This window comes from Empidonax traillii, unplaced genomic scaffold, assembly GCF_003031625.1.
Source record: "Empidonax traillii isolate 1590-97213 ecotype Southwest subspecies unplaced genomic scaffold, ASM303162v1 scaffold1565:size90414, whole genome shotgun sequence".
In the NCBI taxonomy this organism is placed as follows: domain Eukaryota; kingdom Metazoa; phylum Chordata; class Aves; order Passeriformes; family Tyrannidae; genus Empidonax; species Empidonax traillii.
In genome coordinates, this window is record NW_020956758.1 from 67,971 (window position 1) to 84,505 (window position 16,535).

At 34.8% G+C, this 16,535-nt stretch overlaps 1 protein-coding gene across 1 annotated transcript in view; it reads right to left on the reverse strand.

Moving 5' to 3' along the window:
• The window catches only part of LOC114070461 (ankyrin repeat and sterile alpha motif domain-containing protein 1B-like), a gene marked incomplete at its 3' end in the record, with an annotated part of 45,152 nt that extends 38,689 nt beyond the window's left edge, over positions 1 to 6,463 (reverse strand). The window contains exons 1-2 of the mRNA XM_027907894.1: positions 6,431 to 6,463; positions 1,713 to 1,878 (exon numbers count right to left, since the gene is read on the reverse strand). Coding sequence (XP_027763695.1) covers positions 1,713 to 1,878; positions 6,431 to 6,463 — 199 coding nt within the window. The remainder of the gene's footprint in view (positions 1 to 1,712; positions 1,879 to 6,430) is intronic.
• Positions 6,464 to 16,535: the final 10,072 nt, after the last annotated feature.

Consider the following 16,535-nt stretch of genomic DNA (forward strand, 5'->3'; position numbering starts at 1 on the left):
CAGAAGGAATTACAGGACATTTGTATTGTCAACTCATTGGTCTTGCTAGTTCTTATAAATATTTTGGGTGCTCTCATGACTGTCCTACAGCTTCGGTGGTTATACTCTGGGCCTCTGATACACACTATATTTAACCTTACACAAGACGTATTTCCAGATTAAGACCTAAAAATGTCCTTTTTTTTAAGGATCTGTGTTTCAGACTGATCTTAATGGACTTACTATGCCTAAGAAAAATGCTTGTGATCAGTAGACAGCATACTTCTAAAGCCTGGTATTTTAACTAGTGAAAACTCTATCTTTTTTTAAAATGCTAGTTACAATGCAAAACTTTTTTGTTGAGCCCCATTACTAAGGAGGCAGATAATAAACTCCCCCTACCAACTTATTGGGTAGGGGTATGGCAGTCTTTCCAGGGCAATATGCATGTTTATTGTGATTAATCAAGTAGAAGTTTGAAAAAAAAAAAAAAAAAGATAATTTGGCATCTTCTTCCTTTACTGAACAACAACCCACAATATTGTCCTGCACAGACTGATAATTTTTTAGATTATCACAGCCAAAAAACCCAATAAAGTAAGCCTTCAGTGACACAAGTAGTTATGCTGATGTTGAAGTCTGATTCTGGTCCATTCTGTTCAATATGCTATAAAGCTCCTATCCTATTTTGTGCCACCTCTTAGACTGCAGTTCATAATGCAGATTCCTTCAAGTCTTTCTTAGCCCAAATTTAGTGGAAAGGTGGGAATTACGATCCACTCCATCTTACCCTGCAGACTCCAAAGCTCTATCTTCATATCTGCCCCTATATACTATGCCAAATATAGCTCTGGCATTCTTCCAATACTAGTTCAGCTGTGAAATCAAGAAGGTGCTTCTCCTTACACAGACGTGATGTTAGTCAACAATCATCTGTCATTTGCCTGTATTCTTGTGTATTACCCAAATCATGACTCATAATCAAGATAGCACAGGTCGAAAAGTCAATTGCCTGTTTCAAATAGGTCTCTGCTGCTGAGAAATGTCATTTGTCAAAGCAGACTCTCAGTCTAATTACTTACAGTGAAATGACTACATTCCGAAAATCCTGTACCAGGTGGTGACTAATCAAGAGTTCAAACAAGGGTGATGGAAGAGATCATATAATTTTGGAGAACATAAACAGTCTCCTTACAGATTATATCATGCATCTGACTTAGTATAATTCTATTGCTTTTAAAATGTTTTAACTCATTGCTGTTCAAACCTATATATAACAGGAACAACAGTCTCTCAAACTGTCATTTAATATTTTTCTCAATTCTCAGTCACTAATTTTCAAAAATAGAGCAGATCTTCCTTTATGAAACATGAAAATGCAAAGTACTTAAAATTTTGAACTAGTTCAATAATGTTGCTAAGCACTTAATTGGAAAAAACAACAGCTTGATAAATAGATTCCTGCAAAAGGCTGAGCTTAAAGAAACTATTTCTAATTCGGCTTTTTGCAACCTTCCTATCCAGGAAAGTATTTAAACCTCTGCGTTGTTTTCCCTTATACAAATTTTTGCTATTAATCTTTACTCTGATGTTAAGCTCTTATAGTAGCTAAGGGAAGACAATAATCATGCTGTGGTAAGTAAACAGAGTACTTTATGCTTAAAAATATAAATCTATACCTTCTAGAACATTACAGTTACATTGATTATATAAAGGATTATTTGATGATTTACCTGGTCTTGAGGAAGGAACTCTTGCTATCTCTAGGGAACAAGGTTTTTTGGTCACTGCTATGTCTATCGAATCACAATGACTGCTGTCATTTTCTGAAGGAACTGCATCCAGAGGCACAGAGGGTATTGCTTCCAATGCATAACCCCTCTTCTTTGAATAAGATTCCTGAAATGCAAAAATTTAAGCAGGTAAGAGAGATATTTCTCAGATGACACAGGAAAAGAACCAGGGTCAATAACTCTAGCTAGTAGGGTTTAAAATTCAGCAAATTAAATACCACCTTCTGTTGAAATCCAAATTGTTATAGACTGGAAGAATTACTTGCATTCTAGAAGACAACATTTCTTGTTTCTTTACATTTTTGTGTAATATAATGCTTGTTTAGTTTAGAGAAAAACTTTATTCATCAAACTTGGTATTTAGTGAAAGATGTTTAATGGTCTTGCCATACCTGCTTTGCTAGGTTCTAATTCAGGGGACGTCTCTTTTTTTTTTTTTTTCCAATTATATCTCATGAGAGCGACAATTACATTAACCACTGCAATTACTTTCTCTTCAGGGATGGTTTTGCAGTATGTTTATGTTATATATAAGAAAACTAAAAATATGCTTTCTCCATTAGGATAGCAGAATCCCAGTTTGTGAATGAAGACGAAATACTGTTCTACATTTGAGCAAAATAATGATGAAAGGTCCCTTAACAGTGATATATATAGAAAATTAGCAAATGTTGAGGGAGGGAAAAAAGGAATTCAGTGTTTTGCTGTTACAGTAAACTGTTCAATCCAGCAGATTGTCTCTGCCTTAGAATTGAATAAGAATATACAGCTTCATCAAAGTTTCTTGATTTGTGATTTATTTTTTTTTAATCCCAGCAGAAAGTAATTGCTTAGGCAAAGACATGTTTCCACTTCTTTCATGCATTAGATATATGGAGGCCTTGGAAAGTCAAGCATCAGACATAAATATGATATAATAAAAAACAAATGGCAAGAAAGCACCCTGACAGTTATATAATATCATAGCCCTACTCAGAAAATGATGAAAGAATGTGATGACTAGGAAAAAATCTGAAAGAACAATTTCCTCACCAAGAACTTATACTACCTAAGTAAACTATGGCTGTAGGTAACGGTGACTTTTTAGGTAGACAATTTATACCGTTAGCAGATCATTCCAAAACTGAATTTTTTTAGGCTTTTTTTTTTTTTTTTTTTTCTGGTCAGCTGATCTTTATATGAGAATTCATAGTCTGGTAATAATTCAAGGCCTCTTGAAGGATAGGGTTGAGATGGCAGCAACAGGAGCTTCACTTCAAAATTCTACTTGAAGACTACAGTTGAGACAGATTTGAATTTTAAACTAAACCACCACAACTAAAGAATTCAAAAATCAATACTGGAAATAGTGGACAGGGGAAAAATCATACATAATAAAATAAACAGAATACTATCAATCATTTGTAATTAAAAATAACCAGTATGCACTGTCAAACAATGCAAGATTGCTGCTCAGCATTCAAAAAACATGTCTAAAAGAGGAACGTGATTGTGTCTCTACCTCTTTTACCCTTTCTGGTTTATATCTAATCAGAGTATGAGCTCTTTGCAGTAGTAATCCTACAGATATAAACTAATAGTAACTAATTTTAGCTAGTAGACTTTAAAGACGTAACAAGGAATTACAAAAGTTTGTAAGTGGCCTTCCTGCAGCTCCAATACAACTTTTTTTACTTAGGCCATTTCACTCCTTAAATTGAAAGATAATTATTTGGAGGCATCAAAGCAACTGAAGTGCAATGGCAGGACAAAAGGAGTCCTTCCTACCTTGAAATAAAAAGAAATTCCTACATTGCCCACTTAAATTTGCTCTAAAAAAATAGAGGCAAAAAATTATTTACCAAAGCCACGACTAGAACAGTAGATTTCAATTTAATCCTTGTACTCTTCTAGAAATTTTCATTTCAGTCAGAATGCCAAAACCTTAATAATAGTAAATCTGCCTAGAGAAGCACATGAAGAAACACTGCAGTCTTAAAATTGTCACCAAACACCAAAGTGAAACTCTTCTCAGCTCCTGGATTTGGCTACATTAAAAAAAAACTTTAAAAATTATATACAAAACATTAGAAGATAAACTGGATCATACTTCATGTCACCCAATGTTCTCTCTGTAAAGGCAGCCAACAGTGCTGACCTAGAGAACAGTGGAACCAGCAAGGGACCAGGATAAGCAAGTAGTAGTGCTTCTCATCCTGCAGTGCTTCAAGGGTCTGACATTTCGTAATCAAGAGAAGCTGACTTCGTTTTGCATGTCTGCAGAGGTCAATGAAACTAAGACGATCCCAGGGGAGGCAAGAAACTGGAACGGTTTATTGGACTTACAAGTTCACTTTTAAAGGGTCTAAGGTTTACATATTCAACAGGGGGTTGGCATTATTACAATTTATTACAAATAGGGGATTTTTGGGGATGACATAAGGGGAAAACCCGGGTTCATAAATTGGGAGTCTTAGCAGTTACCTCATGGGGAAAACCCTACTTTTATCTTAGAGGATTTTACAAAGGGGAACAGGGATTTGGTTCTACAGGATGCAGGGATTCAGGGAACACAAAGGGAGAGATAAGGTACAGTCTGCTTTCTGCAGAGGTTTGATGAAATTAAGGTGTGACTCTCTGGGCTGGGGCAGGGCAATCCACATCTGATGATATCTTGATTGTTTCTCAAACTGAGGTTTTTTCCCCAACTCTCGTAGCCCATGGGTTTCTGCAAAGTCCACTCAAATCCCCCTCTGCAGATATCAAATTCTGGGATCCGTCTACCAATCCAACTTTCTAAAATGTTGCTAAATTACCTTCTCAAGCTGCCTTTATAGCTCATGTCCCTTTTTTCAGTTTGCATGTACCCCATTTTGGTTTGAGCTATCTCACCAAGTTTGACATAGCTAATTCTAATACTTTAGAAGGCAATGAATAGTTGTTCTTTACTTATCCTCTCTATTTGATTTCACACATCTTTATCCACTTGCCTTGTCCCCTCCTTTAAGGAATGAGAAATACTAACTTACACACCCAGGATTTTGACCACCCCTGTCACTGCTCAGTTTTCAGTGATGTGACAAGGATCAGATTTTCACATGGCATTGAAGATGAGGGCTCACCGAGTAGGCATACTGATATAACTATGTTCCCTCTTTCATATTCTACTCCTTTCCTAATTGCTTTTAACGTTCAGTTTGGTTTTCTGAACATTACTAAACATTCTGTAATTAACAGTGCACGAATATAAATGTCAGTGAAGAATAAGTAAAAATGATGGGGTTACTGAGAAAATGGCTGGAATGTAAATTACAGAAAAGTAAATTCTTCCTAAATATCTCCCTAATAAAGCAAATATGATAATAGTATGCCCAGCAGTCAGAGTCAAAAAAGAATTAAGACTTTAACAAGTCTGAAATTCTATCAAGCAATTAGGTGAAGACAACAAGCCTTAATTAAAAATTCCATATGTAGCAAATTCTCTTTGCTGCAGAAAAGCATTGTAAAGTCTTCAGATTGTTGCACTGTGTTTTCCATTTTGCTGGTCCTGAGCATTTCTAGAAATTTTTAGGATCTAAATTATTTCAATTGAGATGTTAGCAGATCTTTAGTCCTGCAATCAAAATAATCTGAGTTTAATTTTTGTTTTAAAAATAGAGATTATTCCATCTCAAATTTCTGTCAACTATTCCAAAATGTTGAAAGTGAGACACGTAACTGACTACCACTATCAAGTCAGAATTAGTCCTTATTTGAAACTGCACCTTCATAAAAGTAATGTAGATTCAAATAAGTATTTTTTTGTGGAAAGGATAAAAATACATACACAATAGAAGTAAGAAAAAAAAGAGAAGATAGAGAGATAGAGAGTGGGTGAGTCACTGGGATAGCATTACAGAACAGTCACCCATATTGATGAAATCTAAAGTACATTTTTGTCTTGTAGAAAGAAACAGCAACGTGACAGTGAAGTTGCAGAGCACATGCCAGGGACACACTATGGGCCTTGTTCATGGGCCTCCGAGTTTTGTCTGAGCATATGCTTGACAATATAGTACCTAGGAAATGTTATCTGAAACCTTAACAGCACTAAAAGATTGTTTATCAGCGGGAAAGAATTTGCTTCTAAAATATCTATATGGCCATTGCAAAAGGTTATACACAATTGTGAAACAATATGCCATAACATGACTAAATCTTTAAAAACTACACGATGCTGAGTTAGGCCTTTTTCCCCACATTTTTGCTAGGTTTCTAGTTACTCTTGCTTCTGCCTTCTAAATACTGTTGCATTTCTTTTAAGAATCAAACTGAATAATGTATGCTTAAGGATTGAGATATAAGAAGTATATACAAATTTGTGTTTGTATGAGCTACGAATAAAATGATAGAGCCTCAGAAGGTATCCCATCTGAACAGACATTCTGAGAAGAAGATGACAGAATTTGTACTTAACAGACAATTTTCAATTCTTCCATCCCCTTTACTATAGAAATCAGGTCAGTCGAAGCTTTAATACTTCCCTGGAACATGGGACAACACACCAGAGTCAGACATGACTTTCTTCTTAAAGGAGGAATAATCTCATAAATGTAGAAGGAAGAATGCAATATATCTGCCAACTTTATAATTCTTTCATTTATGTAGACAATGAAGAACTCCACTAAATTCTGACATACCCCTTGAGATCCTTTTCCCCTGGCTTGCTGCATGTCAGAGGACCAGCATGAAGAATCGAAGTGACTCTTCTTCTACCATAGTGGGATAAATTCTGCCCAGTTCTTCTTAAGAGAGTACTGCGATAATTATTAATTAAAACTTTGGAGAATTATTGATTCTAAACACTTCATCAAGGCAAAACTGATGATTACAATGAGAGTGAGCAATGAATACTATATTTATCCCATTTATGTCATAGAAACATAGAATTATAGAATGGTTTGGGTTAGAAGGAACCTTTAAACAAACTCTACTCCAGCCCCCTAGCAATGAGCAGGATGTCTTCAAGCAGACCAGATTACTCAGTCCCATCCAATCTGATCTTGAATGTTTTCACATATGTGGCATCTACCACCTCTCCTGGGCAACCTGTTGGAGTGCTTCACCATGCTCATCATAAAAAATTTCTTCCTTGCATCCAGTGTATTTGCATCAAACATACTTCTTGATATCTGTAAACAGACTAATGTATAATCTTCTTGAATTGGAACGCTTCACACTGAAAAATTAATGATAAGTAACTGAAGGTTGCTGAGAGTAATGAAGAATTCAAGAAAGTTCTGACCAGTGACTGAAGACAATTCGGATAGTTTTTTTTGACATGCAGCAAGTGGTGGGGGATCTGCCTGAACCTCAAGGGTGTTGTGCAAGTTTTCCACAATACTGAACTATGCAAAACCAACTGAAAATATTTCCCATGTCACAATAACCCAAACCCACAAAGAGATGGTGAAATACTTATTTTGACTTCATTTTCAGTGAAAGATATCAGAAATATTACTATATTTTATGGCTAAAAAACCCACATTTATCTATTACTAATAAATTAACCAAAGAAGGTTTCACGGGATCATGTAATTAAAATCATTTTTCCATGAGTCAAACTATGATAAATGTTCATTGTTATGACAGCTAGAAATACCTGAATGTGTGATTTGTCATAGAACAGATAATAAGGTTCATGATATATTACAGAACCTGGAAAAACACCGATAATCTCACTTAAGGGTAATGACACTGGAGGATCTACTCTGGTCTTCACAGAGTATTTAAAGTACAGATTTTAAAACAGTATTCTCTTTTACCCTCTCACCAAACATCTGAAATTATGTGTTTGCTGTTGTAGGAATAATATATATTCAGAGTTACCTGAAATAATCATTTTCCTTTAGCCCTTAAACAGCCTTTGTGAATTTCAGTAAGTCTTTCGCAGAGTTGAGAAAAACATTTATTTTAAAAATCATGCTAGATTTGTTGTCTTGTGTATTTACTTAGAAATGTAAATAGGATACGTCATTTTTCAGAAACCGTTCAAAATCTAGATTTGCTTTTTCAAACTCTTTTTGAGAAAAAAAAGGGCATTATTTACACAGCACTCCAAATGTAGGTTTATCTTCTTTTTTCAAATGTATATTTTCACATACCCTGTTTCATATGAAAATTCTACAGACATCTATCCCTGAAAGCTAAGGGTTCCTACAAAGTCTTACAACATAAAACTCACTAATGTAGCCTAAACTATAAATGTCTGAAAACACAGGTAAATTCTGAGCATAATGAATGATGCCTAATTATGTCTAAATCATATACGTTATTTAGGAATAATATTGAATGATGTCTGAGTTACATTACAGAATAAATACTTTTCTTTTTTTTTACTGGAGTTAATTGCATGTCCATACCCAGCAGAGAGAATATATCTGCCTTTATAATTTCTACTGCAGAAACCAGTAAGCGAGACCAGGTGGTAGTCTACATTTTTGCTAAATTTTTAATAATAGTGAGTGATGGCCAGTACTGTTAACCTCTGCAGCAGAAAAACATGGCTATAGTTTAGGTGGAGTTTTCATAATTCTAACTGGCAGATATTCAGCATTTAAAATGAAGTTGGATTCTTTTAGTCATGTTACATGCAGCTTTCCCATGCACACAAGGCTCAGGCCATGAAAAAGTGCATATGCTTCCTCTAATAAATAACTCGTTGTGACAAGGATATACTAAAAGTGTACATGATCTGGTTCATGCAAATGCTAATGGTTGCGTGTGGCAATACAGTATAATACAATAACTGGTTTAATAAATGATTCTTAGTCTAGTCGAACAAATTACAACTACAAACTAGAAAGTAATTTCCAGGTTAAATATTCTCCCTTTTTCTCCCATTGTTTTCATGAAAAATGTTAAACAAAACAATCATGTCTTGTTTGAATATCAAGTTACAGGAAAATGTCTATTTAAAATAAAGGCTATTATATTAAAAAAGATAAAATGAGCTGAAACCTAAGCTCCATGGAAACAATATTTCTCTGCAAGTTGTTTATGCTCTGGTGACTAGATTTTTAAACACACACACACAGAGCTCTAACTGAAACAGCAAACATGAAGTAAGAATACTTCCTTACGTTATAAGGGCCCAAACCATGGAAAATGTCAGACATTGAGAAACTTTAAAGTGGAGTCAATATTTACTAGACAGTAAATGCAGAAAACAATTAATGTACTACTCTATATTAAGCAGACTGGCCAAAACTTTTTCATATTTTACAGCTTAATTTCTATCAATTACTGTGCCAGTAAATGAAAAATGTATGGCTTGCTGTGGAGGGGAGAGGGGAATTGAATACACCTAAGTAGATCTTGAAGCGAAACACAACATCTGTGTGAATAGTAACCCTACAACTGCAAACTGACTTGATCAGAGGACAGACAGCAACACTAAAATGAGACGTTATGGAAGACATTTTTCTTGAAAAGAAAGATTTAACATCAGTGTGTTAATCCACTATCTATTATGAAAAATCTATGCATTTTTATTCTATATCTGCTTATGCATCTTGTTCTGAAGTCATGTGAATTGACATATCTGCACAAGAGAAACAAAACTTATACCGCACACAATGGACTCGACAGAAGTTACAAATAAAAATTTCATATTTTAGGAAAGGGAATGTCCTGTGTTTAAAAGGTTTTGGCACTGAGAAATAAAAATTTCATTATGTTTGGTAGAAAAGTTATTATTGCAATAGCATAAGCCAAGAAGAAATCTCTCCTTCCCATGCTCCCACAGTAAAACTGAAAGAACAAAAAAAGCTTTTTTCAAAATATTGAAGTAATTGAGAGTCATTTTATCACAAACTAAAAACCTTGCTGTGAATCATACTTTTATCTGTTACCCAACTGAAGAGAAAAACAAGATACAAAATCAATGGGAAAAGAATTCTAAATTGTTCTTTAAATATCCCAGGATGCATGCAAAGTTTGTAGAAGTTACTTCCTAGTTAAATAGAACCAAATAAACTTTGTCTGCAGTATGTATGGTATTTCAGCAGTGTGAGAACTGAGCCTTAACAGTAAGAGACAATCAGAGGGCAAGTAACTTCACATTTTAAGTTAGAATTGGTGCATAAAAAGAGTAAAATAAATTATTCCATGACCACAGGAGAAATATGTACAACAGCAGTAGAAAAAAGTTAACAGAAAGAAACACACTAACACTAAGAAACACACTACTTCCTTATGGCTTTTGAAACAAGAAATTCCATTTTTTATGTCAGAGCTCTACTGCTTTAATTGTTACTATAATAATTTCTGTGGTGTGATAATCTACTTATTCATTGGAAATATTCAGCCTTAGCTACTGTAAAATGAAAACAGAATGTGAAGATTATATAAAATGGAACACATAAGAATTATAAGGGAACAAAAAACACATCTTCACTGAAATTCTTACTTAAGAAACTTTCTATACGTTTACTGCAAGATTCCAGTTTTGGAACAACTATCACAGAATCATGTGTCTATTTGATGAGAATTAAGAGGTCTAGCTCCAGATTTGCAGTCACACTAGCTGTATGTTATACTTTTACTACAGGTGTTCTCTATTAATACTGTGTGACCTTCCTTCATATGTGAACAAACTTCCATCTCAGTGTTCCACAAAAAAAAAAAAAAAAGGTAAAAAGTCTTTGCCTGATGATTCTATTGCTCTAAGTTCTGATTCAACTGATTTCTTATATTTCAACAAATTAATAACAAAATTTCAAAATAGCAATTTAAGTGCTAAAGGGTAACAAACACTCAAGTAACTTGCAAACTTAAGATGCCTTCATAATTTCACAATGAAGAAACCACGATGTTGAGTAAAAAAAAAAATTTAACTGGAAAGCCTGATGTCATGTGAAATCACCCAGAGCCACACAACAGGAAACACTTGGTAGTTAATATTTCTTTCTTGGTCAAAATGAGACTCTAGCCACTTAAAATCCAAACCACGGAGTGTCTGCAGTTCTTCTTTGATCATACAGTCCTGATAAGAGATAACTGTCCTTGGGAGAAAGACATTAAGATTATTATCCTTAAGAGGAAGCTCAAAAATTGTTCATGTACCTTAAAATAGAACATCTGAAAGAAATAAAAAAAGATACACTCAGTCTATCCACTTTGAAAATGGGTGGAAAGGAGCAAAGGAAAACCTGCTTTGCCACCTGTGTACCCTTTGCAAGTACCCTGGTGCTTAATTTGCACACAAATTCTGCTCAAAAACTAGGCATGTAGTCAAACACATTCCTCTACTTCATGCTTTGCACTGGCTGGCTTGCAGGGGCATCCTGTTTAACAGAAAAGATTAATCAATCAAACATCTTCAGAGATATGCACACTTGCTTATTTTAATGGCCAGTCTCTTCGCGAACGAAGAACCGGGGAAGGTCTTTCCACCTTCCAGCCTGCGCATTGGATTTTTTAGGTGAGACACAGTGTGCGCGGAACTGAGCCCACCCTTTAATCCTGAGGTTCATCTGCCGGGGCCAAGCACACTTGGACAGTGGCAGTGAGGTCCTCAGGATGTAGATGGATTGCCTTACAGGGCTAACGAGCTCCATCTGCCCGGGGAGTGTCCTAACCGGGAATCGAACCCAGATCTCAGCGTTGACAACGCTGTGGTTTAGCCACTGCACCACTAGGGACACTTGCTTATTAATGCAAGGAGCAAAAGCATCCAGATGGGTTTCTGAATTAATTTTCTGCTGTTAATATTTATTCCTCACAATGCAAAAACACTAACGCAATAAAACTAGTCTAAATAAGGCAGAATTTAATTACCTGTCCACATACAAACACATTACAACCGATTTAAAAAGCTTTGTGCGTATATGCAACTATTAGGTGTATATAGTATCTGCTAATCACAAAAGCTGAGTAGGGAGAAACCTAGTGGTTTGTAAGTACTTAGACAATTAGGTTAAAACTCTCTGAGAGTTATGGACCTAACTCTTCTAAATTCAAAATCAGGAAGTATTAAATAGGATTGAACACTGCCTAAAGATTTTAATATCTTTCTTCTTTTTCACAGTATAAAATATTGATAAACAAAAACTAGGATGCTATAAAATTATAGCACCTCTAAAAATAATACAATCAAGCTTGATACTGAAAATTTATTAATTTACCTCCACGTCTTCAAACTTACATCTTTTACACTGAAAAACTGCAAATATCTGGTGGACTGTTTGGGTTATACAAAGACACATTTATAACATGTTTTATAAAATAGCTATCTCTCCCTTTCTCCAAAAGAACACAGCTATTCTCGATACTACTAGGAATATTAATAAAATTTCTTTTTATTATACTAAGATTTTATACTAAGACTGCTTAGTGCTTCTGGAAAGTGAATAAAGTATCTGCATTCTACAGCAATATATATTATTAACACCATTCTAGATAGAAGAACATAGAACATGAGATTCCTCATTTCCTAGCTGAATTGCTAGGCTTTAAAGTCTAAAGACTTTAATAAAGAAATCCAAAATACTTTATCATGAAAACATGAAACGATGTAGTCTTACATATTTCCCTTTGATATCTAAAATATGGACTCTCCTTAGCTTCAGTTTAATTTTATTTTACATCTAATTAATGAGTTCATCTTAATTACATGTGGTTAATAGTGAAAAAATCATAATCGTTTGGGGATTTTAAGATACTCTTAGCCTTAGTTTTTAATTTTGGTAAAAATATAAGTATCTCTTGATAAAGTTATGTTTATATGGAAACACAAGAGGGATTAAGCACTTTAATGCTTATGTTTAAGTAATTTGTTGATTCAGGGTCTATCTCATGTTCAAACAGTATAAGGGATACCAGTACTAAAAGTTTTCAGTGAAATACAACACACAGACATGACTTTAAAACCCAAGGCATGCTATTTCTTTTGCACAGCAAGAGAGGATTCACTCTTACAGACTAAAGTGTTGTTCTTTTTAAAAGCCCTTCTGTCAGTCAGGTCTTATCTTCAGAACGAAATCAAGTTCTACACATCTTACAGACTTCTTCAGGGCCTTACTCTATAAAGCCATGAATTTCCCTATTACTAAAAACTGAGGTAGTAAAACCATCCCTCACAGTTTCCAGTGTTAGCTTTGTTCTTAAATATATTTGTACCACCATTGAATATTTAAAAAAATAAACAAGCCAAATTAGAAAATAAGTTGTTAGGTGAAGCAGGAGGGGTTAATCGAAACACTTTTACTGTAAGCCCATAAGAGCCCCCTACCCTCCTGTACACTTATAGTTTACTGTAAGCTACATTTCGTCTACTGTAAGCTGCATTTCGTACAGGAAGACTTTGTCCTGTGCTGAGGGCATCAGACCTTAAAGGAACCACAACAAACACTGGACAAAGAACCCAACGCCCATAAATCTCATCCAGAGGAGCCAAGGTGACATTTGAATGAGTAGAGTGGGCCTAAAGCCAAGGGTTTCTTTAAGGCTGAGTGATCAGAACACAGAACAATAGAAGGTACGAAAGGTCCCCGGGGTGACGTGAGGATGAGGACTGAGAAAGCAGACCCCAAGATGAAGGCAAACAGGAACTCCCACTAAAATATTCCTCAAAATGGAGACCACGCCTCCATCTCTGCCCCAACTCCACCTGTTATGAATATTGTAATTAAATGATGCAATAATATGAATATGTTGTAATCATGATCAGGACATTGTATAAATTGCCTGTTCTTACTGAATCACTTTGGAGTTTTTACCTGGCCTGAACTGGTAAATCTCCCCGGCGTCGTCGATAATCAATAAATACCTTGCTGCTTATGGACTTCAAATTCTGTCTCTGAGCAGTTTTATTCACCTGCCCCCTTTTTCTGGGCATCATAGGCTCAAAAAAAGTCCCAAAATATAAAGTGCCTTTAAACAGACCTTCACAGAAATACAACCTTAGACAAAGCTTGACTTAATGGATAATCTATGTAGTAAATCCATGCAGTAATAACTGTTCAGATAGCACCACTTATCTCTTAACTCTAGATACCTCAAATACCAGCTTTTTTGCCCAGAAACTCCTTTGCTTCTATTGCTATCAGAGGAACAGAAAATACAACATATCTAGGATGGCTTCTTTTCCCACAGAATGTAATACTGAACAGTAACCCAATGTGGTCAGATTAACCAGGAACTCCTACATAAATTTTCAAGTTTCTGCTTTAATATTTCTGTTATGAAGTAGCTGAAGCTCAAACATTTTAACACAAAGTTGAACCTCCATCATGTACAAAACTAATTGCTATGCGTTATTGCTATCCATTTGTTGTTGTGCAATTCAAATTGATTTCTTTTGTTGGTGTTGTTCTCCTGTAATTTGTCAGGCGGTACTGAAAGTAAAAACATTCTCTGGAAGTGTGTCTTCTGGTTACCACTGAATTTCAAAGCACAAAACAACAAAACGTGACATACCATTTGAGTTCTTCCCAGATGATCACTGAGGCAATGTTTCAGTTAGGAATGCGACAGTGTTCAATTCAACATTCATTTCTACATTGATTTGAATATCATTAATCGGAATTAAATTTCATCTTGTAAAAGATTACAGAGATCAATATTTCAGATTATTTCTGACATATATCAAAAATTCCACTATTTTTTGACACCTCTCTCCTTTCTCTCTCATTCCATTTAATTTTGCTGGTTTGTGACCACACCAAGAGACAACTCATCCCAGCAGTGCCCAGATGTACACAGCGCTGGGTAGGCTCATCTGAGGTCACATAGCTAGAATTTTAGAGAGAATTATAAAATGTAGATGTTAACAATTACATGAAAGAGAGCTCTGGAAGTCATCTCGTCCAAATTTTCAGTCAAAGCACAGTTATCTTAACCATTAGGTTTCCCTGGACCTTGACCAGTCAATTCTGAAAATCCCCAAGGATAAACAGATTACAACTTCTCTGGTTAAATTACGTATCTCTATAGTGATGTCTAGATTATACAACTAGTGCAGTAAAAATGCATTTGCTATAAGACATCTGCAGTCCATGGGCAAGTGGAAATTTACACTATATGCAAGAACAAAACATGCAGCTTCATTCCTTAAAACACAATCAGAAAATGTAGCATAGCACTAAAATAAGCTACATTTTTTTTTCAATATACTTATTTCCCATCACTGTTCAGCAGGGTATAATCATCACCTGCTGATTCTTTCTAGGCAGAATGCATACTGCAGTTTTCAGTAGCTGCTCCAGTGTGTGGGTGGCATGTTCCTGAAATTACTAATAAAACTTAAGCTTACTGCAGAATAGACAACACTGAAAATCAAGAATTTAACAGAAATATTTTTTATGGGTAATATAGCTCTCCAAGTCAATCCCATTTAAGTAAACTCATCATTTAATCCACTAAATTAGGAAGAGAAAAAAATATTTTTCACTGAAGTTTAGAAACTATAGAAAAATATTATATATAATATAAAAATCTTACTGTGTCTATTCATGCTCAGGTATATTGTATATCAAAGTTGTCTCTACTATGTCTATATCATCACCTATCAAATTAGTACATCACTAAACAAGATAACATGTTTCCTCCTGTGTTACATGTAAGTTAGATAATGCCACAAGACTTTGTGTTTCTAATTTTGGAGAACTTTAACACCAAGTAAAGTCAGCCAAATGTGTTTCTTTACTAGTCTAGTTTGCAATGTGCTTCCACTGAATACACTGAAAGGCAAATTTATTAGTGAATTGAAGGATGATGCCATTTCTTGGGCCCAGGCTGAAACACTTCAGCTATTAGTGTTTAGTTAAAAATACATACTTTGCTTTTCTCTATTTTTATTTAAGAACAAAGAAGAAATATTTCTATATTTCTTCTTCTATACTACCTCTCATGCACCTTAGCAGTTCAAAAGATTACTGGAACATTGGCAGAGCTTAAAATCTAAGACAATTTTTAGACGTCACTGAGAATAGAAGCGGTTCAAACTAAAAGAATATGCTAAAATGGAAACAAAGAATGCAAAAAAAAAAAATTCCCAGTATTAAAATTCTCCAGAAAAAGACAAGATATAGTCATGCTGCATCTCTCCAGAGAGTGTCAGTATAGAGGCTTTTTCAGGTATAGACTTGATCTCTATGTGAAAATTGAGTTAGCTCCTTATTTAATTACCTCATTCGTCTCTCATGTATCCAGAACTGTCTTTGAAAATATAAACATAAATGCAACATAAATATTTTCAATGTCAGGCTTTCTATAGAACAACCTTAACCAGCTCTACAATATAAACAGTAAACAAAATTTCTTCCCATTAAAAATTACTTTTTAAAATTACATAAAAAGAAGTGCAAGATCATCTTGCATGTAAGATGATCTTCTGGAAGGCAGACATGAAATACATAACCCTATTAACTGATGCATCGGACTCTAAACTCTAAATATTCCTATCACTGCCTATACTGACAAAGAAACAGTATTATATACAGTTCATCTCCTAAAAATGTAGTTAGGAGCCCACTTTCTCTTCCCTCCTTCTAAATTGAAGGCATTTTGGTAGGAAATCTCTCTTCCACAGGAGAACATGTGACAAAGTTGCTAGAGTTCCTACCACTAGGAATCCTAGACTTACATAAGCAGAATGTGGATCAGTCTTAGAAGCAAATGTGAAGGTCTTCCAGAAGCCTTCTGAAAAGATGAAAATCTGACATTAAGCTAGAAACATAATGTTTCATTAAATATTTAAGTAAATATTCCATATCTGGTTATATTTTTGTAAAGAGCCATACT